Genomic DNA, 26,816 nt, shown 5'->3' with positions numbered 1-26,816 from the left:
GGGTAATTTACAGCTCACAGAGACTTGTAGATAAGAGAGGCTGCATGGAGTGGGAGAAGACTCTATAGCCAGTGGATAGTGTTGGTAACTGCGGCTATCTCAACCCCCCAGGGAAAGAGTATTGTGAGACGCTCTGCACAGCGGCTGAGCTGAAACAGTTTACAGTGGCCCGGGAAATATTACAGTACTGTTTCGCGGTGAGACCTCAGTCTAATGCACTGTAGACTGAGAACGGTATAACTGAAATACTTTGCAGTAGCCTAGGAAATATTACTGTACTGTTTAGCGGTGATACCTCTGTTTAATGAACTGCAGACTGAGAACGGTATAACTGAAATAGTTTGCAGTGGCCCAGGAAATATTACAGTACTGTTACACGGTGAGACCTCGGTCTAATGCCCTGCAGACATAGAACGGTATAACTGAAATAGTTTGCAGTGGCCCAGGAAACATTACAGTACTGTTTAGCGGTGAGACCTCTGTCTAATACACTGCAGACTGAGAACGCTATAAGTGAAAGGCTGGGAACAGGCCTAGATGCGTAATAAAAAAATTGGTGCACTACTGCTCCCAGCCAGCCTCAACTGTAATGCACACGGTGAGAAGTAGCCCTAAAAAGGACCATTGAGGTTCTTGTAGAGAGGATCACGACTGTAAAACTTTCCCTTTATAAGCAGCTCTTTCCCTAAACTCTGCCTAAGGCACTGCAGACAGAGAACGCTATAGCTGAAATACTTTGCAGTAGTCTAGGAAATATTACAGTGCTGTTTCACGGTGAGACTTCGGTGTAATGCACTGCAGGCTGAGAATGCTATAAGTGAAATGCTGGGAACAGGCCTAGATGCGTAATAAAAAAATTGATGCACTACTGCTCCCAGCCAGCCACAACTGTAATGCACACAATGAGGAGTAGCCCTAAGAAGGACCGTTGGGGTTCCTGAAGACAGGATCCTACTCTAACAAGTTCCCTATATCAGCAGCAGCAATTTCCCTAACCTCTGCCAGCATGCGTCTGAGGGCGGGACCAGTTTAAATACTCGGCGGTCACCTGATCGGCCCAGCCACTCACTGCTGTTGGCAGGCAGAGGGCTGGCACATTACAGCAGGAAGTGGTAATGCCTTTCCTGCATGTTTATTGGCTAGAAAATGGTGCTAAACATGCGGGGAAGGGAAATTCAATTGACTCGAGTACCACGTGGTGTTCGTCTCGAGTAACGAGCATGTACCCCAATACTCGAACGAGCATCAATCTAGGACGAGTGTGCTCGCTCATCTCTAATCAGCATCTTATTAGAATCAATATCTCTAAACACAGCATATTAAAACCCTTGACAGAACACCTCACAAACAAAGGAGCTGCATATAAGTGTCTCTTCCCCTTTGGAATCTCCTTCTACATGGGAAGGAAAACTATTTGATTTGAAAACATACTGACCTCACAGAGATATACTTTGCTTTGAATGTTGATGACTTGAACCTCCCTGGCTAGACTGCAGTCCAAGAAATAATAGGGCTGCCGATTATCACTCCCCTGACACCATGGGAGGTGGTCTGGTCAGGCAAGCATACTGAAACTCATAAGTGCTTTGGAAAGCTCAATCCTAAATGAATCAGTTTGGACTCTTCCTAAGAACTCTGTCCTTCTTGCTATGGAAAATTGTAACAAGGCTCATCTCTGATTCTCTCCACACCATCAGGACTTTTGTAAGTTTTATGTAGAACTGTTTGTGCCTCCACCCGCCACACCAGGAGTGTTGATCCTTTACTTATCCCTAAAGAGGCGCTATTATTTCTCACCACCCTGCGTGAGATTTTTAAGAATGGCTGCAATATGTTGTTTTATCTGTAGATACAAGTAAAGACCTATGTCAATTTTACCCTCCATCACCATACCTCCTCCTTTCTCCCTTTCTGATTCTACCCTAACTTTCTTTCCTTTCACAATTCTGAGCTTCCAACTAATACTATAAGATAATGAATACGAGAAGCTGCTTGTTTGCTTTTTTCTTCCTTTTTTCTTTTCGTTTTCTCCCCATGGTGTATCTTATCAACAAAGTTGTAATGTTAGCGGAGAACTATACTTGCTTATCATGTTGTTCATTTTCCATGTTATATACGTGTTCTTACATGTTTGTCATTGTGATTTACATAAAAGACAAACTGTCTCTATTTTGAGTTAGAATGCTTAGTGGCGAAAAGTTATTATTGTTAGAATTGGTTTTACCACCAGGAGTGCGGGGGCTCAGGCTGACGTCTCTGTCCGGGATTCCCCCACTCTGGTGGTTGGTTGCGGCGGCCGGAGGTGAACCCCACAACGTGTGCGGGCGCGCCCGTCTACTAGCCGCCCGAGCGTCTACATATAGACCTGCTCAGCCAGTCCTTCTTTGCCAGTGTTTGGTTTTGATTCCATTCTGCCGACACCTGCTATCATTGACCTGACTTTTAGTGTTCTGACTTCTGCTTGACTCTGACTTCGCCTCTGGTTCATCCCTCTGTACTGCGCACATGCTTTCTGGCTCTGATCCGGCATGTTTTGACTATTCCTTGGTTGCTGTTTCCTTCTGCCAGCTATTCAGGTTCCCATCAGTCTTTTTCCATGTTCCTCCTTCCTGGGGTCCCTAACACTAGTGCAGCACAGGGACGGTCACCCAGTTGTTACCTTGGGGCTTAGCCCAGGGAGGCAAGTAGGTAGGGACATGGGAGAGGGTTGGCATAGGGATTCCCGGTCCATCTGTCCTGGCCAGCCTAACAGAAACGCTGCCCATACTGTTGCTGGGAACCTGTTTCGACCTTCCCGTATAAACCCTGATATGGAGGCTGTTGCGGCCCTTGCTAATCAGGTGCAAGCCTTAACTGGTTTGGTGCCGTGACCCAATCCCAGAATCTGCCCGTGACTTCAACTACCAACGGAGTCAAGTCAATGGAAGTGGGCTCCTTGTCCCCGAAGGAGCGCAAGGAATTCTGGCTCAGGAATCAATTATGCCTATATTGTGGAGGTCTAGGTCATCGGGTCGCCAGCAGCCCCAAGAAACAGCCGTTGGAAAACTTCTGCTCCTAGGCGATGTTCAGAGGGATCGCCTAGGAGCTCAGGTACTTCCGGAATGTTCTAAAGTGTTGGTGCCGTTCTCTATTATGTATAACACCCATAACCTCAAAGGTCTGGCCTTCATTGATTCAGGGGCCGTCGCGAACTTTGTTAATTTTGAGTTGGTTAAGTCTATGTCTGCATGCCTGTTACCAGTGAACCCTCCCATCTGGGTATCGATTGCACCCTGTTATCAGCGGCGTTAATCAGTAAGAGGACCCCTGAACTAGTTTTTTTCTGTAGGGGCGCTACATTCAAAGGTGTGCTCCTTCCTGGTGATGGAGAGCCTTTCCGTGGATTTGGTCTTTGGGTTACCCTGGCTCCGGCAGCACAACCCCCAGTTTGATTGGTCCACTACTGAACTAGTACAGTGGGGGCAAGGTTGTGGTGAACATTTGGTTTCCGTCCAGGTGCACTCCACAGAGTGTGTGGTAAAGGGGTTACCTCCGTATATTGAGGATTTTTCTGATGTCTTCTTCAAACAACTTTCTCACCGGGAATGGAATTGTAAGATCGATCTTATTCCCGGGCACAAGATCCCTAAGGGGGGAATATATAACGTAACTGTCCCTGAACGCGAGGCAATGAAGGAGTATATCAATGAGAGCCTCGCCAAGCGACATATTCGTCCTTCTGATTCACCTGCAGGGGCAGAGTTATTGTTCATAGAAAAAAAGGATGGTGGGCTCCGACCCTGTGTTGATTATAGAGCCTTGAGCAGAATAACCATCAAAAAGCAGTACTCCTTGCCTTTGATCCCTGATCTCCTCAACCAGGTTGTAGGGGCCCATTGGTTCTCCAACTTAGACTTCCAGGGGTCTATAATCTCATCCGTATCAGAAAGGGAGATGAATGGAATACAGCGTTTAATATTTCGTTGGGGCATTTTGAATGTCTAGTCATGCCATTCGGGTTATGTAACGCGCCGGCTATTTTCAAGGTTTTATGAAGACAATTTTCCATGACGTTCTAGGCGCATTTATGGTTGTTTATTTGGATGACATTCTGGTATTCTCTCCTGATTGGGAGAGCCATGTCAGGCATTTAAGGACCATATTGTCCTATCTTTGAGCCCACCAATTGTATGCTAATTTGGAGAAATGCCTATTTGGTGTACTGGAAATTGCCTTTCTGAGATATGTCATTTCTCCAGCCGCCATCCGGATGGACTCGGACAAGGTCAAGGCCATCACCAATTGGGTGCAACCCACCAACTTAAAGGCGTTACAACTAGAAATGAGCGAGCACACTCTGATAAGGCAGTTACTCGAGTGAGCATTGCTCATCTCTAGTTACAACGCTTTTTGGGGTTTGCAAACTTCTATCGGAAATTCATTAAGAACTTTTCGGTGGTGGCCAAACCTTTGACTGACTAGACCAAGAAGGGGGCTAGAGTGGATTCCTGGTCACGGGAGGCTGTGGAGGCCTTTACACTTCTCAAGAGGACTTTTTCCACAGCACCGATGTTGGCTCAGCCGCAGCTGGATCACCCATTCATCATAGAAGTAGATGCCTCCGAGCATGGTGTGGGAGCAGTTCTCTGGCAGGAATCTCCCAGCCGACTTGGTCTCCAACTCTGTGCATTCTTTTCCAGAAAGTTCAATCAGGTAGAACGCAACTATGATATTGGCAACAGGGAATTATTGGCCATAAAATGGACATTTGATGAGTGGAGACATTTCTTAGAGGGTGCTCGTCATACTATTATGGTCCTCACTGACCATAAGAATCTGGTTTATCTGGAGTCCGCTAAGTGCTTGAACGCACGTCAGGCCAGGTGGGCATTGTTTTTTTTGTGTTTCAATTTTGTAGTCACATATGTGCCGGAGTCCAAGAATGTCAAGGCTGATGCGTTGTCACACAGCTTCGGGGTTCCTGAGGTAGAGGAGCCTCAGCCAGAGAGCATTCTAGGCCCAGGCGTGGTTGTCGCCGCTCTTACGTCTGACATCTCTGCTTTTTTCCAGTCGAACCAGCAGTCGGCCTTTCGGAAGGGAGGCTATTTGTACCCCATGCTTTGCAACTCCTCATACTGGAGGAAGTTCATTTGTCCGAGGCACCCTGGAGCTGTGTGGCCGTTTATATTGTTGGCCACAAATGTCTTGGGACGTCCGGGAGTTTGTCAAGTCCTGCCCAATCTGTGCTCGAGAGAAGAGTGGACGGAAATGACCCTAAGGCCATGGACCCATCTGTCGATGGATTTTATTACTGACCTGCCCGAATCCCAGGGGTGCTCGGTCATCTTGGCGGTCGTCGACAGATTTTCCAAAATGGCGCATTTTAACACTCTTAAGAAGCTTCTGTCCACATCTGAGTTAGCCACCATATTTGTCAGGGAGATTGTGCGCTTGCATGGGGTCCCTGAGGATATTTTTTCCGACCGGGGAGTCCAATTTTTTGCCCGGTTTTGGAGGGCGTTTTGTAAGAATGTCGTATCAGTTTGTCATTTTCCTCTGCCTTCCACCCGGAGTCCACTGGGCAGACAGAATGTATGAACCAGGAACTGGTTCAATACCTCAAAATGTATGTGAGTGATAGTCAGAGTCTCTGGGTCAATTATCTAGCATTGGCTGAATTTGCTATCAATAATCATACATATTCAGCGTCTGCTGTGTCTCCGTTCTTCTGTAATTTTGAATTTAATCCCACGTTCTCGGTGTCCTTCGCCTCCTCTTCTAACAATCCGTCTGCTGACGCTCAGGTTCAGGACCTACGGGAGGTGTGGGAGAAGGTGCAGGGCAACTTGGAGCGGTCCAGGGATGCGGTGCTGAGGAGGAGTAGAGGTACACATACTATCTCTGAACCTTTGTCTGTGGGCCAGTTGGTGTACCTGTCTTCGAAGAACCTGAAGTTAAAGGTTCCTTCGTTGAAGCTGGCTCCCCGATTTGTGGGCCCTTTCTCTATCACTAAAGTGATTAGTCCGTTGGCATACAAGCTGGCACTACCGGACACATGGAGAATCCACAGGGTGTTCCACAAATCGCTCCTCAAGAGGTACGTCCCTCCAATTTACCCGGGCAGTCAAAGTACAGGAAACACTTCAGAATGGCTGTATCAAAGAAGCTCTTTTATATATTAAGTGCATTATCTTGTTTGAATTGGTTAATAACTAATTGAATTATGGTCAACGACTGATTGTCTAATATGATGAGTGACTCAATACCTACATTTGATGCAATCTGGCAACCTTAGCTTTCATATACAGTATAGGTAACTGACACCTTTTAGCGCTTACAAAATCTTGGCCACCATAATGGTGCCATAACACCTCTTTTGTCAACTAAACCTTTCTTTGCTTTGCTTGTCTTGTCTTATCCCTTCTGTATCTTGTTTGTCATATAAATATATTAAATATAATATCATATATGAAATGTTATATAATTAGAGATGAGCGAGCACCAAAATGCTCGGGTGCTCGTTACTCGGAACGAACTTTTCGCGATGCTCGAGGGTTCGTTTCGAATAACGAACCCCATTGAAGTCAATGGGCGACCCGAGCATTTTTGTATTTCGACGATGCTCGCTAAGGTTTTCATGTGTGAAAATCTGGGCAATTCAACAAAGTGATGGGAACGACACAGCAACGGACAGGGCAGGCGAGGGGCTACGTGTTGGGCTGCATCTCAAGTTCACAGGTCCCACTATTAAGCCACAATAGCGGCAAGAGTGGGACCACCCCCTCCAAAAAACTTTTACTTCTGAAAAGCCCTCATTAGCATGGCATACCTTTGCTAAGCACCACACTAGCTACAACAAAGCACAATCACTGCCTGGATGACACTCCGATGCCACTTCTCCTGGGTTTCATGCTGACCAACCGCCCCCCCTCCCCCCCACAGCGCACACCAAAGTGTCCCTGCGCAGCCTTCAGCTGCCCTCATGCCACACCACCCTCATGTCTATTTAGAAGTGCGTCTGCCATGAGGAGGAACCGCAGGCACACACTGCAGAGGGGTTGGCACGGCTAGGCAGCGACCCTCTTTAAAAGGGGCGGGGTGATAGCCCACAATGCTGTACAGAAGCAATGAGAAATAGAATCCTGTGCCACCGCCATCAGGAGCTGCACACGTGGGCATAGCAATGGGGAACCTATGTGCCACACACTATTCATTCTGTCAAGGTGTCTGCATGCCCCAGTCAGACTGGTAATATGTACCTTAACAGTAACCGCGTTGGTGGTAATGTGGTGGTGACTGCGGACCTAGTAGCGCGGTTTTATTTTGTTGGTTTTCGGAATGTGGCCAGGATTAAGTGGGCCGTGGCGGGGGGATGGTGGGGGGGGCTCTCTTGTAGTGTCGGTAAAGGTGAAATTCTTGGACTGCCACCAGACGAACCAATGCAAAGGCATTTGCCAAGAATGTTTTCCCTGTTGGAGGAGGAGGGGGATGTTTTTGAGGCACTACGTGTCCTCTCCACGTGTCCGTGGTTATATGCACATTAACAGTAACCGCGTTGGTGGGAAATGGCCTCGCCACCATCATGTCTTTGGGAAGCCTCTGTTTCCACACCCCAGAGACATACCATTAGCAGCGGTATAGGCAGAGCCCATAATTCGTAACATTTCAGCCGTAGCATTAGGACAGGCCCCACTAACATATCACTAGCAGCATTATAGGAGGAGCGCAGTCTTCGTTCCATGTCAGCAATAGTAGCACTCAAGACAGGCCCCAGTAACAATTCCGAAGCAGCAGTATAGCGGGAGCGCAGTCTTCGTTCCATGTCAGCAATAGTAGCACTCAAGACAGGCCCCAGTAACAATTCCGAAGCAGCAGTATAGCGGGAGCGCAGTCTTCGTTCCATGTCAGCAATAGTAGCACTCAAGACAGGCCCCAGTAACAATTCTGAAGCAGCAGTATAGTGGGAGCGCAGTCTTAGTTCCATTTCAGTAGCCTTAGTATAGCCAAGGCCCAAGTTACATTTATGTAGCTAAAGTGTAGGCCAACCCCACACACACTTCTGTACCATGAGTGCAGGCGAAGAACATACAAATTGCTATGATTACACTGTAGGTGAGGGCCCCAAAAAATTGGTGTACCAACAGTACTAATGTACCTCAGTAAAAATTGGCCATGCCCAACCAAGATGGCAGGTGAAACCCATTAATCGCTTTGGTTAAAGTGGCTTAAGTGGTAACTAGGCCTGGAGGCAGCCCAGTTTAACAAAAAATTGGTTCAAGTTAAAGTTTCAACGCTTTTAAGAGCATTGAAACATATAAAAATTGTTTCGAAAAATTAGATGAGTGAGCCTTGTGGCCCTAAGAAAAATTGCCCGTTCAGCGTGATTACGTGAGGTTTCAGGAGGAGGAGCAGGAGGAGGAGGAGGAATACTAGACACAGATTGATGAAGCAGAAATGTCCCCATTTTGGATAGTGAGAGAGAACGTAGCTTCCATCCGCGGGTGCAGCCTACGTATTGCTTACGTATCGCTGCTGTCCGCTGGTGGAGAAGAGAAGTCTGGGGAAATCCAGGCTTTGTTCATCTTGATGAGTGTTAGCCTGTCGGCACTGTCGGTTGACAGGCGGGTACGCTTATCTGTGATGATTCCCCCAGCCGCACTAAACACCCTCTCCGACAAGACGCTAGCCGCAGGACAAGCAAGCACCTCCAGGGCATACAGCGCTAGTTCAGGCCACGTGTCCAGCTTCGACACCCAGTAGTTGTAGGGGGCAGAGGCGTCACCGAGGATGGTCGTGCGATCGGCTACGTACTCCCTCACCATCCTTTTACAGTGCTCCCGCCGACTCAGCCTTGACTGGGGAGCGGTGACACAGTCTTGCTGGGGAGCCATAAAGCTGGCCAGGCCCTTAAAGACTGTTGCACTGCCTGGGCTGTACATGCTGCTCGATCTACGCACCTCCCCTGCTACCTGGCCCTCGGAACTGCGCCTTCTGCCACTACCGCTGTCGGATGGGAATTTTACCATCAGCTTGTCCGCCAGGGTCCTGTGGTATAGCAACACTCTCGAACCCCTTTCCTCTTCGGGAATGAGAGTGGGAAGGTTCTCCTTATAGCGTGGGTCGAGCAGTGTGTACACCCAGTAATCCGTAGTGGCCAGAATGCGTTGAATGCGAGGGTCACGAGAAAGGCATCCTAACATGAAGTCAGCCATGTGTGCCAGGGTACCTGTACGCAACACATGGCTGTCCGCACTAGGAAGATCACTTTCAGGATCCTCCTCCTCCTCCTCCTCCTCAGGCCATACACGCTGAAATGATGACAGGCAAGCAGCATGGGTACCGTCAGCAGTGGGCCAAGCTGTCTCTTCCCCCTCCTCCTCATCCTCCTCATGCTCCTCCTCCTCCTCTTGAACGTGCTGAGATATAGACAGGAGGGTGCTCTGACTATCCAGTGACATACTGTCTTCCCCCGGCTCGGTTTCCGAGCGCAAAGCGGCTGCCTTTATGGTTTGCAGGGAACTTCTCAAGATGCATAGCAGAGGAATGGTGACGCTAATGATTGCAGCATCGCCGCTCACCACCTGGGTAGACTGCTCAAAGTTTCGAAGGACCTGGCAGATGTCTGCCAACCAGGCCCACTCTTCTGAAAAGAATTGAGGAGGCTGACTCCCACTGCGCCGCCCATGTTGGAGTTGGTATTCCACTATAGCTCTACGCTGCTCATAGAGCCTAGCCAACATGTGGAGCGTAGAGTTCCACCGTGTGGGCACGTCGCACAGCAGTCGGTGCACTGGCAGATTAAAGCGATGTTGCAGGGTGCGCAGGGTGGCAGCGTCCGTGTGGGACTTGCGGAAATGTGCGCAGAGCCGGCGCACCTTTACGAGCAGGTCTGACAAGCGTGGGTAGCTTTTCAGAAAGCGCTGAACCACCAAATTAAAGACATGGGCCAGGCATGGCACGTGCGTGAGGCTGCCGAGCTGCAGAGCCGCCACCAGGTTACGGCCGTTGTCACACACGACCATGCCCGGTTGGAGGCTCAGCGGCGCAAGCCAACGGTCGGTCTGCTCTGTCAGACCCTGCAGCAGTTCGTGGGCCGTGTGCCTCCTATCTCCTAAGCTGAGTAGTTTCAGCACGGCCTGCTGACGCTTGCCCACCGCTGTGCTGCCACGCCGCGCGACACCGACTGCTGGCGACGTCCTGCTGCTGCTGACACATCTAGATTGCGAGACAGAGGTTGAGGAGGAGGAGGAGGAGGGTGCTTTAGTGGAAGAAGCATACACCGCCGAACATACCACCACCGAGCTGGGGCCCGCAATTCTGGGGGTGGGTAGGACGTGAGCTTTCCCAGGCTCTGACTCTGTCCCAGCCTCCACTAAATTCACCCAATGTGCCGTCAGGGAGAAGTAGTGGCCCTGGCCGCCTGTGCTTGTCCACGTGTCCGTAGTTAAGTGGACCTTGCCACTAACCGCATTGGTGAGGGCGCGTACAATGTTGCGGGAGACGTGGTCGTGCAGGGCTGGGACGGCATCGGGAAAAGTAGTGGCGACTGGGAACTGAGTAGCGCGGGGCCGCCGCCGCCATCATAGCTTTGAAGGATTCCATTTCCACAACCCTATACGGCAGCATCTCAAGGCTGATAAATTTGGCTATGTGGACGGTTAACGATTGAGCGTGCGGGTGCGTGGCGGCGTACTTGCGCTTGCGCTCCAACAGTTGCGCTAGCGACGGCTGGACGGTGCGGTGCGAGACATTGCTGGATTGGGCCGAGGACAGCGGAGGTGAGGGTGTGGGTGCAGGCCATGAGACGGTCGTGCCTGTGTCCTGAGAGGGGGGTTGTATCTCAGTGGCAGGTTGGGGCACAGGGGGAGAGGCAGCGGTGCAAACCGGAGGCGGTGAACGGCCTTCGTCCCACCTTGTGGGGTGCTTGGCCATCATATGTCTGCGCATGCTGGTGGTGGTGAGGCTGTTGGTGGTGGCTCCCCGGCTGAGCTTTGCGCGACAAAGGTTGCACACCACTGTTCGTCGGTCGTCAGGCGTCTCTGTGAAAAACTGCCAGACCTTAGAGCACCACAGCCTCTGCAGGGTGGCATGGCGCGAGGGGGCGCTTTGGGAAACACTTTGTGGATTATTCGGTCTGGCCCTGCCTCTACCCCTGGCCACCGCACTGCCTCTTGCAACCTGCCCTGCTGCTGCCCGTGCCTCCCCCTCTGAAGACCTGTCCTGTGTAGGCGTTGCACACCAGGTGGGGTCAGTCACCTCATCGTCCTGCTGCTCTTCCTCCGAATCCTCTGTGCGCTCCTCCCTCGGACTTACTGCCCTTACTACTACCTCACTGCAAGACAACTGTGTCTCATCGTCATCGTCCTCCTCACCCACTGAAAGGTCTTGAGACAGTTGCCGGAAGTCCCCAGCCTCATCCCCCGGACCCCGGGAACTTTCCAATGGTTGGGCATCAGTGACGATAAACTCCTCTGGTGGGAGAGGAACCACTGCTGCCCAATCTGAGCAGGGGCCCGAGAAAAGTTCCCGCTCCTGAGCATGTGTCATTGTAGTGGAGTGAGGAGGCTGGGAGGAAGGAGGAGCAGCAGACAGAGGATTCGGATTTGCAGCACTGGACGGCGCAGAACTGTGGGTGGATGATAGCTTGCTCGAAGCACTTTCTGCCATCCAGGACAGGACCTGCTCACACTGCTCATTTTCTAATAAAGGTCTCCCGCGTGGACCCATTAATTGGGCGATGAATGTGGGGACGCCAGAAACGTGGCTCTCTCCTAATCGCGCAGCAGTTGGCTGCGACACACCTGGATCAGGAGCTCGGCCTGTGCCCACACCCTCACTTGGCCCTCCGCATCCTCGGCCGCGTCCATGTCCTCTAGGCCTACCCCTACCCCTCAGCATGCTGTATTGCCAGTGATTTGATTTCCCAGGCAGGAAATAAATTGGCGCAAGGCTGCAGGCCAAATATAATTTTTTCGCTTTTTTGCAAAGGGAAGGCCCTACTGCGTATATTCAATGAACAATAACTTTTATAACTGTGGTGTGGCCCTGAAAAAGTGTCACACAACTTTAGTGTAGCAGAGTTATTAACTCTGGCAGAGCAGGTATTTGCCAGTCAGGAAAGACAATGGCGCAAGCCTGCAGTAAACCGTAGCTGGTTGCGTTTGATTTTTGTACGTTCTCCACGCAGCACACACGTACACGGAGACCTTAGGACTGACACAGGCAGGCCAAATATAATTTTTTCGCTTTTTTGCAAAGGGAGGGCCCCACTGCGGATATTCAATGAACAATACGTTTAATAACTGTGGTGTGGCCCTGAAAAAGTGTCACACAACTTTAGTGTAGCAGAGTTATTAACTCTGGCAGAGCAGGTATTTGCCAGTCAGGAAAGACAATGGCGCAAGCCTGCAGTAAACCGTAGCTGGTTGCGTTTGATTTTTGTACGTTCTCCACGCAGCACACACGTACACGGAGACCTTAGGACTGACACAGGCAGGCCAAATATAATTTTTTCGCTTTTTTGCAAAGGGAGGGCCCCACTGCGGATATTCAATGAACAATACGTTTAATAACTGTGGTGTGGCCCTGAAAAAGTGTCACACAACTTTAGTGTAGCAGAGTTATTAACTCTGGCAGAGCAGGTATTTGCCAGTCAGGAAAGACAATGGCGCAAGCCTGCAGTAAACCGTAGCTGGTTGCGTTTGATTTTTGTACGTTCTCCACGCAGCACACACGTACACGGAGACCTTAGGACTGACACAGGCAGGCCAAATATAATTTTTTCGCTTTTTTTGGAAAGGGAGGGCCCCACTGCGGATATTCAATGAACAATAACTGTGTTGTGGCCCTGCCTACACAATTCTGTCCCTGTAGTATCAATGGAGGGTGCAATGCTCTGCACAGACGATTTTTTGAAGAAAAAAAATATGCAACACTGCTAACAGCAGCCAGCACAGTACTGCACACGGTTAAATTTGGCCCTAGAAAGGACCGTTGAGGTTCTTGAAGGCTACACTCACTCCTAACACTCTCCCTGCCTAAGCACCACTTCTGTCCCTAATACCGGGTGCAATGCTCTGCACTGCCGATTTTGAGGAAAAAAAAAATTTCCACTGCTAACAGCAGCCTGCACACACGTAGATGTGGCCCTAAGAAGGACCGTTGGGGTTCTTGAAGCCTACACTCACTACAAACACTCTCCCTACAGCAACTCCAATAGAACAGCACTTTCCCTCACTAACTCACATGGCATCTGAGGCGAGCCGCGGGAGGGGCCGACTTTTATACTCGGGTGACATCTGATCGCCCCAGCCACTCACAGCAGGGGGGTGGTATAGGGCTTGAACGTCACAGGGGGAAGTTGTAATGCCTTCCCTGTCTTTCAATTGGCCAGAAAAGCGCGCTAACGTCTCAGAGAGGAAACTGAAAGTAACCAGAACACCGCGTGGTACTCGTTACGAGTAACGAGCATCCCGAACACCCTAATATTCGCACGAATATCAAGCTCGGACGAGTACGTTCGCTCATCTCTATATATAATATCTTTTTAAAATGTTACTTTTCAAAAACTTGTTCTTAATTCTATGTAATATAAAAACATATGACTTATTTCAAATATGCTAATAAAAACTATTGAAAGATATATTTTACGCACATGGCGATAGAGGCTCAAAGGTCATGTGAGCCATGTTTAGGAAACATAAAGAAAATTCCTTTTAAAGAGGAGGTTAAATCCTCCAATAACTCTTGCACTAGTAAAATAGATGAGATCACAAAGGAATTTCTGATTTTTTATAGTTCTTTGTGTAACCTCTCTGATCACCCAGATCAAGCACTCTTACTTATTTCTTGACTCTATAAAACTCCTTTCGCTCTTGGAAAAGGAGATTCCTGATAGAACCTTTTACCACCCTGGAGCTTGCCAACTACATTCCTAATGGGAAAGCCCCTGGCCATCTCGGCTTCCAGGTATGGTAATATAAGAGATTTAAATCATTCCTCCTACCTAGTTTCTTAGCAGTATGCAGTGAACTTCAAAATGCGGCATATTCCCAGATAATGGTCTAGAAGCCCATAATTCTCTTCTCCCAAAAGAAGGTAAAGGTAAGAGGGAATGCAGATGTTACCATTTCATCTCCCTGCTTAATACTGATGTAAAATGGGGGCTAAGTTGCTGGCCAGTAGACTCCAAAATATCTTACTCAACCTAATTGGTCCTGAACAGGTGGGTGTTCTTTGAAACAGAGAGGGCAAACATAATACATTCAGACTTATTAACTTAAAGGGGTTGTCCCGCGCCGAAACGGTTTTTTTTTTTTTTTAACCCCCCCCCCCCCCCCCCGTTCGGCGCGAGACAACCCCGATGCAGGGGTTAAAAAAACAACCCGCTCAGCGCTTACCTGAATCCCGGCGGTCCGGCGTCTTCATACTTACCTGCTGAAGATGGCCGCCGGGGTCTGCTCCCTCCGTGGACCGCAGCTCTTCTGTGCGGTCCATTGCCGATTCCAGCCTCCTGATTGGCTGGAATCGGCACGTGACGGGGCGGAGCTACACGGAGCCGGCATTCTGCACGAGCGGCTCCATTGAAGAGAGCAGAAGACCCGGACTGCGCAAGCGCGGCTAATTTGGCCATCGGAGGGCGAAAATTAGTCGGCTCCATGGGAATGAGGACGCCAGCAACGGAGCAGGTAAGTATAAAACTTTTTATAACTTCTGTATGGCTCATAATTAATGCACAATGTACATTACAAAGTGCATTAATATGGCCATACAGAAGTGTATAGACCCACTTGCTGCCGCGGGACAACCCCTTTAATACAACCATCTCTACCTTTTCAGCACAAATGCAGAGGAGGCGTTTGACAGAGTTTGATGGGCATTCATGCATGCCTCATTAATTAAATTTGGGTTTCCTTTCCCTTTTTATCTCAGCTATCTTTTCCCTATATAAGTTTCCCGGAGCGAGATTGGGAATTAATGGTAATCAGTCCCCTGCCTTTGATATACTCAACAACGCAAGGCAAAGTTGCCCCCTCTCTCCACCTCTCTTTATACTTATGAAGGAAACTTTGATACCAAAAACTAGACAAACAAATGAAATCAGAGGTCTGAAAGCAGGAGATTTTCCTCATTCTGTAGCAGCATTTCCACATGATCTGCCCTTGACAATCACCAATCACCCTAAATGTGTTTTCCCTACATTTTAAACCCTTAGTGACCAGCCTTTTTTGCCTTAAGGACCTCACTAGGCCTGATAGAGGCAGCAAGATAGTACCAGAGGAAGCAGCATGCAGATCTTCTCCTCCTTTGACTCCTTCATTTTCCACTCTCTGCTTCTCTCCAGCTGCAATTCTGGACTCCCCAGACAGCAAGCTGAGGAAGCTCTCAGTCTCCTGTTTCTGGGGGCGGGGGGCACAAACAGCAGACTGTACTGGCACCAGAGACTTGCTTAGAAGAAACCCATGCCTCATAATATAGTCCTAGCTCACCATTGTAGGCAGCATGGGGTGGTTGATCTTCAGAGAGGGAGACCCCACATAGACCATGTGAAGTAAGGCGCGGCTAACTTAGTCTCACTTGGTTTTGCAACACTGCTGTGTAGTTTGTATGTGGAAGGGTTAAATGCTTTTCAGCATCTAGGAAAGCTGAGTGCTGAAGGGGGCTTTGAAGCAGCTGGACAAGCAGACTTCAAAAAGACTCACAACTCCACAGGGGGCCTGTAATGTACAACAGCCTTGCTAAATCATAGTAGGAAATATTTACAATACAAAATAAAGACAAGAACAGCCCTTCACAACCCAGTGACTTCTGCTCCCCACTATGGAATTGGCCAACTTAAGACCTGCTATCTTTTGGAGCCAATTTTAACAAAGAAACTCCTTTCAAACAAAGAGGGAAATGTAATTTGGAAATTATGACTGATCTGTATGTCGCAGCCCGTCAACCAGGATATTTTTTGAAACATCACATCACCACGAACCAGACGCAGGTACTCCCGTTATTGCGAGAAATTCAGAGACCCCAGAATAGTATATCTATGAAAATATGTAACCGCACACATTCGTGTGTGAGCTCAAACCATATGTGAACTCATGAGAGGAAACCTAGCCATCATATTTTCATTGTGGGTCCCACCCACACAAAGTTATGAAGGAAATATGGATTTCAGTGCCCATGCACTTTAGTGTAAGCCAAACCCCCATGGGGGCTGGAAGAAGCTGAGTGGGTGTTACCTGGGCGAGGGTTTAAAAATCGCACATGGACTCATATTCAAGGTCAACCCCTTGGAGTGCACTATGCGAGCGGACTGCTCTGTATTTCCATGTGACTCCACACAAAGATTGGTAACACTCTCTATATTCATCCTTTTATTTTAATATTGTCTGTGAATATCTTATCTATGCCTCTTGCCTATTACCTTCTAATATCATTTTTTGTATTTGTCTGTGGATAAGCACTTCTACCTGTTTAGAATTAAACTTTCAATGAATTAGTGAAACTCATTTGTATTAACACAAAACCAAATCTTTAATGACATAATTGTGGGTAATTAGCATTCGGGTCTAATGCCCATGAACGTTGGTGGTGGCAGCAATATCAGGCACAGGGCTAGGCGGATTGCTGTAGAATTGTGGCCGGAGGTGATGGCTGCTTGTCCGGTTGACATGCAGAGTCCCAGAAAGTTGGGTACCAATCACTCCACAATCTAAGCCTCCCCTTGCCTATGTGACAGACCAGCTAAAAGGACTCCTCTGGGCTTTTCTACAATTAGAGTATCCCCTACACTACTATCTTCTAATAATGGTGGACCCTCAGGCAGCAGCAGTATGATACCTGTACCACATGGACGTACCTCCCTAGGGAGACTGAGTTTGGATGAGGCTTGTAAAGTCCATATTAGGGCTAAACATATTAAATCTGAGATGGACAACCTTTTCCACTGGCTGGAGGCCTCCCATAAAAGAGGCATTTCTGTTATACAAAAGGATCTCCAACATGTTGGTCACAGGGTTGTAGCAGTGGAGGAATCTTGTCAACACTTGATGCCCATAAATGTGCCTTACAAGAAAAAGGAGCTCAAAAATCCGATATTCTCCTTCATGTTGAGAATATCGAAAATTGCAATAGGAGAAAATACCTCCGTATTGGAGGGCTCAGTACAGAGATTGGAAGTTCACAATTGGAGCTATGGGCACAGGAGTTTTTCAGGAATCTTCTACAAAGGAAGTCTGATAAATCCATAGAAATTGATAGGATACCTAGATCTCCAGGTCCCAAATCAACTCATCCAGAGTGTCCACAAGATATCATTTGCAGAATTAACTTCTACAAAGTTAAAGAAACTGTTTTGCGGAAGGCCAAAGAAATAGCTGACCTCTTCTTCCAGGGAACTTCTATGTCAATAATCCCAGAGATGATATGCTGAACTCTGCAACTGCACAAGAGCTCTTGGTCGATCTCTTGAAATTTCTTAGAACCTTCAAACTTCTTGTGCTCATTCTCTCAAATTGGTCTGTCCCTTGTTCCTCCTCCAAAAAAAGCAGTGGCATCCTCTAGGTGTTAAAACCTAAAAGCAAACAGATTTTGAGAACTATTCGAAGGACTATGGCCTAGTTAAAATTTATACCTTGTCTGCAGCCGATACCTCCTAATGGCAATTTGGACTGTTACATGGTGCTAAGTGTTTTTTACTTTTACTACTGTACATTTACACAGTGCCTTATTTTTGCAGGTTACATGTGCTTTTTTTCTCTTTTCCTCTTTATCAGAGGTCTGTAATTACTACACTTGTTTTGCGAGTGGCTCCAAGAGCATCTTGGGTTTTAACCTTGCATTTGATCCTTTCATGGACTTATCTGTAGGTAGCTCCTTGGTCTTTCACTCAGCTGTCTGGAAAGTGAAGAAAGCCTGGGTGATTAATTTATGGTGGGTATTGCATCCAAACCTAAAATTTTAGTTTTCATTCTCTAGCCCATAATAGCTACAGTAGTTTTGATCTTTTTTTTATATCTAATGGAGAGTCGAGATGCTCTATGGACACCTTTTTATGCTGACCATGCTCTAATCTATGTTTTTCTGAGGGGTCATGCCTGGTGTTTGAATGAAATTTTATTAAATATGGTTTTCCTGTCGGATATTAAGCAAGCCATTGGCAACTTCTTGGCTGATCATCGGTCAGACGCCACACTGGGAAGCTTTAAAGTGTGTAGTTCCGGACATATTCATATCCCAATGCACAAGGTTGGAAAGAGACAAAACTAATAAGCTGGCTTCCTTGCCTAATACACTTTGAGAGAAGCCTCTAACAAAGCATATTCCTCTGACTCACTAGGGCTGAAATATCTTATCTCAGACATCACGTTCTTGTGATTCTTGACCAAAAACGAGCAGTCTCAAAGATAAGTTAAGGGCTGGATATTATGAATATGGGAACAAGTGCGAGAGGTTATTAGCCAGAGCCCTTCATCCTTGTCTACTGCAATCCCACATTTTCTCTATTAATTCTCCTACTAAGTGGATGGTCCATTTCCCTAAGGAGATTTTGGAAGAATTCTGTTCCTATTACCTCAAACTATATAATATTTCTGAGCATCATAACCTGACTTCACTTCAAAGTGACATCAGGACCTATCTGGAGGCTAGCATTTCTGGAAATATTCCTACCAGTGATATACATATTTTGGATCAAGATTTTTCTTCTACTGCATTGGCTCTAGCCCTCTAGGAGGTGATGGTTGTTAAAGAGCTGTGTGATGATTTAATACTCATGCTTTATGCAGTTTTTTTTGCAGGCTTGAAATAGTTACACTGAGTTTTCTCATCTGGTCTCTTCTCTAGGTCCTCTTACCCCCCTAGTTGGTAAACCGCAGTTGCCATCTACAGTGTCAAGTATATTCCTATCTATTTTAACAGAGGTTCTGTTTCCTCGCATACATATGATAAGCCTTTGGGCCTGCTGTCTCTCGCCAATATAGGAGGAGGTCTCAGAGTCCCACTAGGATCTTGTCCGCAATATTTTTAGATATAGATTTATGTGTACTCACTAATGCCTGCCTTAAACTTGATGCTTCAACTTACCCCCCTTGAAAAACGATGTCTTTCTTCCACAGCCCCATCACACGAGGTTTCCTTAATATATGGACTATTTATGGATGGAGAGGCAGGGGACTCTGCACCCAGAAGGTCGGGAACTTGAGAGGAAGAGATGAGTTGGACCTTCCTGGGGAAATTTTGGAGTAAAGTCTTTGTCCTAACACACAAAATGCTGATTTCTTGTAGCCTGCAGGAGCTCAATTTTAAAATCCTATCGGTAGTAAAGAACTCCTCCCAAACTACATAAAATGGTTCCAGCAGCTTCTGATCTGTGTTAGAGGTACTCTGCTGCTTCGGGCACTATGTATCACATCTGATGGGATTGCTCACTGGTGGCTCTCCTGTGGCAGAACATCTCCACATTATATAAAACATTAAGTATAACATCCACAGACCTTATGCTAGAGAGAGTTGTTCTCATAATGTGTCCAGGCTTCATTTCTTGACTCAAGAAGGGTCTTTTGAGACATTTTTTCGTAGCTGTAAGACAAGGGTGCTATAATGCATGGAAACGCTAAGGTGCTTAGATGATAATGCTTGCTCCAACTTCTACTTCTCTTGGGCTGTATGGCTGGACTTTCAGGATTTGCCTGCTTTAACAGCTTGGCTGTCTAGTGGTTCCCTTCCATCCTAGATCTCACACCGTAGTAGTACGGTCATCAACCTGGACACCATCAGTGACGCCAAAACTTCTCTCTTCTTGATTCTGTCCTGTCTGTTATCTTTTTCTTCCATCTCTTTCTGCTACTTTCCTTTCAGTATTTCACTACCACTTTCTTAAACTCTGTATGTTGTATACTATTGTCGTGTAAAGGGTAACTCTTCAATTGCTATATTGCATATTTTTACTGATAATTTCTGTGTATGTGAGATTCCCGAATAAATACGGCTTGAACCATAAAACTTTAAGCTACCTGGTACCATATGCTAGTTTAAGCTTAATCTTATATATGAAACTGAACGCTTAATAGGCAGTGGATTGCAAGAGTGCTGACTAGGGATGAGTGAGTATACTCGCTAAGGCACTACTCGCTCGAGTAATGTGCCTTAGCCGAGTATCTCCCCGCTCGTCCCGAAAGATTCGGGTGCCGCCGCGGGGCGGCGAGCTGCGGGGGAGAGCAGGGAGGAACGGAGGGGAGATCTCTCTCTCCCGTCCGCTCTGGCCCGCTCCCCGCCGCAACTCACCTGTCAGCTGCGGCGGCCCCCGAATCTTTAGGGACGAGCAGGGAGATACTCGGCTAAGGCACATTACTCGAGCGAGTAGTGCCTTAGCGAGTATACTCGCTCATCCCTAGTGCTGACACTTAAGTCTTGATTTAAAGTGGCTATATTACAATGAGATACACATACTATTAAATGAGTTATCAAAAAAGTTAGTGTCCCTTTAAAGCACTAGAATGCAATCAAGACTGAGTGCAATCACCTTTTTGCTCTGACTAGCACATGATAGTTTTTAATAGGAATGCCTCTCTATTAACTATAATTCCAAAACACATTTATGGGAGAAGGGCTTTACTAAACCAGAGAACTCCTTTATGGTTCTGGATAAATCGAGAGAACAAAAATACACTAAAACCAAACATATTACTCAAATTAGACAAGGATTCTTCAAAGTTTCACTCATCTTTAACCTATACTGTTCTGCACTGCAAGAAGAAAACTGAACACTAACATATGTCAATACAAATGAAATATTTGGATATAAAATATGAACCACTTCATACATGGATTAACCTGTTTGATTACATTTTTGAAAGCAGAAATGCACTGGGAATCACTCTGCATTTTTTCCAGATGTCCATAATACACATTTTCCAAGTAGGATATAAAATAACTAAAAACAGACATAAAACTAAATGGAAATATGGTAATGAAAGTCATATTTTAATATGTCAAAATATATGACATCAAGAGTAAAATGAAGACTTTCAGCAGCTTTGAGCTTTCTCCACAGCAGCCCTGGTTGATACAATGTGCACTTGTCAACAATTGTCTGACTATATAAACAAATTATTGGTGCATGCACACTGCCCTTTTCTTTTGTGTATTTTTCTTTCAACGTCTTTTAAGCAGGTGACCCAAACCCGACTGGAAGATGGATGCATAGGGGCATATCTATCAATCTCTGTAAGACAGTTTTCTATGATACAGAAGTCACAACTTTGGCGCAGGCACAAAAACTGCACATTTTGCAGTTCGGCCCATTCACGTGCGTTTTTGCGCATGCCTCAATGCTACGTGCTTTGCACTATGTACGAGGCTTTTTTGCACATATATCAGCGTATTGTAATGTACTTTTTATGCCCCAATTTAATGGTTATTGAGCCTAATGCGTTCCCAATGTGTTCTTTTTTTCATGTAATTGCACATCACATTTCACATCCCGTTGCGCATTGCACGTGCTTTTGCTTTCCCCCTATGTGGACATTTGGTGAGCAGGTCTATTTTTCTCTGCGCACACAAGCGATGTGCGCGTAAAATCAGAAACTGAGTAGAAACACATTTGAAATAAATGGGTTCCATTCTCTGCGTGTTGCATGTGTAAATTTTACGCGTGCAAAAACGCCTGTGTGAAGCCGCCATTATGCAGGACCCCACCTTTTTTTTCTAAAAAGGGGGTGGGATCTAGCAAATAGGGTTTGTCACAAAATAATGCACACCTGAAACTAGCATATATTATAGCAGAAACCTACACCAGCGCAGAGTTTCAGGTGTAAACTTGAGTCTGACTTATGAAAGTGCCGCCACATGTACTGATTGTTTTTATTTCAGTTTCACATCTATCCCATGGTACAACAAGCTTAGCATTAGCTAGAGTTATACCATTCTACCTTCAGGGTGGGGTTCAGTTTATCCAGCATTTAGCTTCTATATTAACCTAAATAAGCTACAGACCACAAGTATAAAGTCAGGAGGATGAGCTGTGATCTCCTCAATTACACTGCTCAACAAATATTTTAAAAATCTTCATAATAGAAAGTAATTGATATGTTTCCATAAAATTAAAACCTGCTGATCACACTGGTAAAATTGAATAATAGCAGCACGTCTAATTCAAAGTTACTAACCATTTTCTTTGTTTAAGATTAAGTTTGGACACGGCGTAATATTACTATTCAACAGTTTTTGGTGGAAAATGACACTTAGATCTTGACTTCCTCCTATAAGAAACATTACTTTCCCTCTGTAAGAACTAGCAAAAGTCACCCATGATATTCGGATTGTACTTCCCTTTGTAATGGTCTTCAATGACTGAGATGTCTTGTGTGCGTAATACGCAGTGAATTGAACCCATTCATTTCAATGGGTTCGTTCACATGAGTGTAAAAATCTCATCCACATGCTGTCGAAAAAAAATCTTTAGCGTAATGTGACATGCAATACAGATTTTAAATCAGGGGTTGAAATCTGCTGTGAATTCAAACCTAAGTTCTTGTCAAAATCTACATTGTAAGGACTCTTTCACACGGGCGTAGGCGTTTTTACGTGGAGGTTGATTCTAAATCCACAAATTTGGAAAATACACTTGTATTCACACCACATACAAACAACAATAATGGGGCTAGTCTATAAAATGGTAGTTTGTAGGGTTTTAGGTTATTTTGCTCATTTTTTTTCGTCCAATCCATAGATTTTGTCCATTGCTTTCCTCATCCATTACAACATTTCATCAAATTTCTTTAGTCCAATCCACATGTCGTCCAATTGCTTTCCTCGTCCAGTAAGACATTTGACATTTTGCCATTGATACTTTATGCCATACTTAACAAAAGAGACATGTGTTCACCTCTCGAACATATAGTCTACATAAAAACCCTCTCCGAAGAATGACTTTGGATGTCGCCACCTCTTGACCTAATTCTGTAGTAAAAAAGTTACAATTTCAAAAATTTTTAAATGGTCCTGTAGTGCATGGTGCGAAAGTAGAGGCAGGGAAGACGTGGCAGTATCCCCTCCCCTTTAATGCCAGAGCAGCAAAGTCGTCATACAAACTATACCTCATAAATGAAGTACAATATGTGGCGAAAAAAACAATGTCAGAATTTGCGGAGTTATTCTAAAATTTGCTCTGGTCATTAACCCTTTCCAAACCACTGTCTGACGTCTGAAGACATTCTGATTGAAGGCTGTACGGCTCCTATGTCGGAAGATGTCCGGCAGGGTATTCTTACTGTATATTACTGGCCGCTCTGTTGTCGGGGGCCTCTCCGGCATGTCACATACCACAGTATTGGCTCTAGCCAGCAGATGGCGCCATTGTATAATGGCAGAAAGAGAGAGCCCCCTAGGAAACCCTGAATCCAAAATTGGATTGCAAAGGGTTACGGCACAAACAGACTTGGTCACTAAGGAGTTACAAGAAGTGGCTTAAAATCACTTTTACATTTCCAATGCTAAGTGGATAAAATCTAGGTCGGACATAGTGATAATATAGGACAAACTGAGATTGGATGAATTGTCCGCCCGCACAAGTTTTTCTTGAACAAACTTGTCAAAGGACAAGGAAATCTTTGGATGTGATGTCTGCCTGGAAGAGTTTTTTCTTTGATAAACTTATGAAAGGACAAGAAATCTTGAACCAACTGCCCTCAAACTGTTTGTAGCTATGAAAATGATATATTTATGCAATTTCTTTTATTCACAAACTGAAAAGCTTATAGATGTTTTCATTCAGGTGTTGTAAATACAATAAACATTAAGTTCACTGTGAAATTATTGCAGAATTGTGTCTGCACAATGTGCACTGACATTACACAGAAACGTACAGTACAAGGTAAGTGAATAGTATTTTAACAAACCACATTCACTGACAGACAAAAAAAATCCGCTTCAGAAAATAGACATGCTACGGATTTTCAAATCTACAGAATGCTCTATCTGTTGCAGAAAATGATAGATTTTAATTACAATGAGTGAATTCCACAGTGAATATGCACACTAAATTCTGCATGTGGATTTGGGTGCGGATTTACTCCACAATGTGTGATCACACCCTAAGTACTTATTGTAATAAAAAAAATCTTCTTATACCAGTGTTTTCATTGACATGTAAACATGTTTGTTTTTACAGATATGTGTCTTGTGTAATAGGTTGTCCTTATGAGGGGAAGATTGAAGCTCATAAAGTAGCTGAGGTAAGATGTAAGTTATAATAGAACATTACTTGTTTTCTACAACCATTAATATTGTCAATTCTGTTGTCTTGCAGCACTGAGGTCCTGTGTTTCATTATCACCAAGCATCACATCTGTACAGAGCTTTTAAGTGCTCCACATGTTCTCTTGGGTTTCCTTCAGGTGCCATACTGATAGGTTAATTAGAGCTTATGAAATTGGCTCTAGTGTGAATATTTGAAATAGGGACATTACATTATGAGCCCCAGTAGGGAAAGGGACTGATGTGAGTGATAGGGTGAAAGGAAAGTGGTGGAGCTACTCCGTGAATTACTGCAACACCAGGCTGCAGGTGTAGCTGGTGTCTGATCGGTATTTTTGTATCTTGTCACCACCGGAAGTGTGGGTGTTGACAAGATACAGGCTGTTTGACAGGCGATTCACGCCCCCAAGAGCAGATTGGGTGGCTTGGCAGCCCGTTCACGTCCCCAGGAGTGGATTGCCTGGTATGTCCGCTGCAGCCAGCCAGCGGGTGGATAGGCCCGCTGGCACAAGCGCCATGCGTATGACCCCTCCGGGGGGGACACAGCGGCTATGGAGCCAGGCTGACCCCTGCAAATCCAGCTGACAGCAGGCCAGGCACAGCGTGGCAGGGGCAGGCTGTGACTGCAGCGTTGAAGTCAGAAGCACCAGAGCTGCAGAGTTAGCTGCGGGGGACAAAGCTGTATTCGGGCACAGCGCGCCAGGGGAAAACATTCTGTGACTGCAGCATCCGAGTCAGGAGCGCCGATGCTGCCAGCGAAATTACAGCAGCGGGATTGGCAGATAGGTAAGGCCGCAGGACAGCTTTCTGGAAAAAAGTGAGTGCAGCGGGGTCAGGAGGTGGGACACGCCGCTGGACAGCAGCCTCCAGGGAACTGTGAGCATCGGAGCTGGAACGCGAGGCACACCTGTGGCATGTGGAGAAAGCAGCAGAGCACTGATATAAACAATGGGCAGCGCAGGCAGACATGGCATGGGAATTGTGTGAGTGCCAGAGCAGGGACACAAGGCACACCTGGGGCATGTGGGGAAGCGGGGAACCCAATCTACACTATGCAGCCAATTGGGAGCTAAGGGTGTGACAGGGGCATTCCTCTATCCAAGCCTTGCAAACTCCTAGCTTCCGGTGGTGACAAGGTAAATAATACCTTATCTGATCTACACTTCAGACACCAGAAGCTACACCTGCTGGTTTTACTCCTCATATAATAAAATCTTTATATCTTACCATCATCCAGGGGCGTGCCTAAAGGCTCAGGTGCCCGGGTACAAAAGTTCAGCTCAGGGCCATACAGTGTGAACAGGTTTCAAGAGAGCATTCAGCCAACACCCATTTGAGAGTTAGCACAAATATGCCTCTAGAAGGAAAGAGAGGATTTGTAGCTGTAGTTTCCAGGGAAACTGAAATAGTTGCTAGCAGTAACCAGAAGTCCGTTGGGGCTACAAACATTTAAAATGCCAAAATGAAAAAAGGGAAAGAAGACTGCTTCTAGAAAAATAGAATGTGTAGTTAGTGTAAATCCTGAGGTCCAAAGTGAGACAGATGGTAAACGCTTTCTTAAATTTCAGGAGGAACTTGTACAGATGTGTGCTGCCCTGAATGTTATGGTGAAGCAAGAGTTACTAATAGAGGAGCAGACAGACTCCAGAGAGAAAGAGGGGATGCTCTCAAAGAAGCCACTCAGGTGAAAGCAGAAAGTACAGCTGTCTTAAAGAGTAGCTAAATTGAAGCCGATCACAGGTTATTGCTGGAACAGAAAACTGTTCAGTGTGAACAAGACTTGGAAAAAATGGAGAAGTGGGAAGAAGAAATATGAGGGATGTTTTTCAAAAGCCCATAAAGAGATACAAGACCTCAAAAATATAGCCAGAGATGAGGTTGATTGCAGAATATGTCTAGAGGTGAAATCTGTGCAGTATGAACAGGATTGTAAGAAAATGCAAATAAAAACCCAACAGTTAGAGATGATGTGTTGCAAGTTGGAAAGAGCTTCTACAGATGTGCATAATCAAGTTGCAGAGTTGAACATGCAGTTAGCAAAGAAAGATGAAATATATGAAGCCCAGATCCAGGAGCTTGAATGGGGTCATGCTCTAGTTGTGGGGGCACTGTTCAAGCAGTTGGAGCAAACTGAAAAGGTGAAAAATGTTGGGAAGTGAGTGTACTGAGTTGAACTATGAGGTGAAAGTGCTGATAGAAGACAATTGTGCATATGAATGTAAGAGAAATGCAATTGAGATGCAGCTTCAAGACCTACAAGTAAAAATCACTGAAAGTGACATAATACAGGCAGAGCTGTCTGAGAAGATTAACAGACTGCAGGTGGAATTGGAAGCTCAGATTGAAGAGAGTCAGAAGTTGGTGCAAAAGAAATGCGCCAGAGGCTCGGCCTTAGTGCACACCTGAAGAGAATGGATGGTGAAAGAAAGATGTTCCTCAAACAGTTAGAAGAAGATGAAGAAACTAAGAGAAACCTGTCAAAGCAGATTTCAACACTTCAGGCTCAGGTGTCAGATATGGAAAAGACAATGGAGCAGAATACTGCATGTTTGGATTCTGTTGGAGAGCAAAAGAGAAAAATTCAAAGA

General features: G+C 46.1%; 1 protein-coding gene across 1 annotated transcript in view; it reads left to right on the top strand.

Moving 5' to 3' along the window:
• The window catches only part of HMGCLL1 (3-hydroxy-3-methylglutaryl-CoA lyase like 1), a 134,748-nt gene that overhangs the window by 78,061 nt on the left and 29,871 nt on the right, over positions 1 to 26,816 (top strand). The window contains exon 7 of the mRNA XM_066590407.1: positions 24,143 to 24,206. Coding sequence (XP_066446504.1) covers positions 24,143 to 24,206 — 64 coding nt within the window. The remainder of the gene's footprint in view (positions 1 to 24,142; positions 24,207 to 26,816) is intronic.

The sequence above is a fragment of the Eleutherodactylus coqui genome, chromosome 1 (genome assembly GCF_035609145.1).
Source record: "Eleutherodactylus coqui strain aEleCoq1 chromosome 1, aEleCoq1.hap1, whole genome shotgun sequence".
In the NCBI taxonomy this organism is placed as follows: domain Eukaryota; kingdom Metazoa; phylum Chordata; class Amphibia; order Anura; family Eleutherodactylidae; genus Eleutherodactylus; species Eleutherodactylus coqui.
This window is presented reverse-complemented; position numbering and strand designations above follow the sequence as displayed.